The 680-nt window shown below is 41.0% G+C and overlaps 1 protein-coding gene across 1 annotated transcript; it reads right to left on the bottom strand.

Moving 5' to 3' along the window:
• Positions 1–5: 5 nt before the first annotated feature.
• On the bottom strand, positions 6–680 carry LOC107682340 (geranylgeranyl transferase type-2 subunit beta-like; the record flags this gene model as incomplete). The annotated part of the gene is made up of 4 exons (XM_016478611.1): positions 540–680; positions 324–429; positions 185–237; positions 6–78 (listed from the first exon to the last, which is right to left on the bottom strand). Coding segments are annotated over exons 1-4 (373 nt in total), but the record flags the coding sequence as incomplete, so codon positions are not given.

Below are 680 nucleotides of genomic sequence, written 5' to 3'. Positions count from 1 at the left end.
ACCAAACCCACCATCAAAGTTCATACAGGACAGCACAAACTCAACGGCCTTGTCCATGTTGATCTCATCCAACTTGCCCTACACAGAAATGTCTTGTTATATGCATTTAAAACCTTGAAAGGCTGCAAGAAACACCAAAAATGCAATTAAATAATATAATACTTGAATACAAAAGAATTCAGACCAGTAGTGCCAACGTCGCAACCGCACAAAAGGAAAACCGTGTATCTATTTCTCCTGTTAATGAGAAAAAGCGAGCATTTATTACATCATATAATGCTTAAAGTTGTTTATTCCAGTAACAAATGAATGAATGAATGCACCCCATTTGTCTCCTGCGAATGAGCCATCCTCCTGCTGCAGTCCTTTAACATAGTCCATCACTTTGTCCACATCAATGATATTAATGCTATCATACAACGACAGGATCTAAAGGGAGTAACACATCTTTTCATGGATTTCCACTTTTGTGTAGTCATTTTTAGAACCATTGATTAATTATTATGATTGCCTTCTAGATTTAGCAGATTCCTGCTGACCTGTACAGCACTGAGGGTGTAGAGGAGATGAGGGTCGTGGCCGATGCTGGCGCTGATGCCTCCACAGTCATGCTGGCAGGACTTGATGAACTCTATGATCTCCTCGCGGTTCATTCGAGACAGCTGACCCATCAGGTCCAT

Source organism: Sinocyclocheilus anshuiensis, unplaced genomic scaffold, assembly GCF_001515605.1.
Source record: "Sinocyclocheilus anshuiensis isolate Anshui unplaced genomic scaffold, SAMN03320099.WGS_v1.1 C32081702, whole genome shotgun sequence".
In the NCBI taxonomy this organism is placed as follows: Eukaryota; Metazoa; Chordata; class Actinopteri; order Cypriniformes; family Cyprinidae; genus Sinocyclocheilus; species Sinocyclocheilus anshuiensis.
Note: the sequence above shows the minus strand (reverse complement) of the source record. Positions and strands in the feature narration are given on the sequence as shown.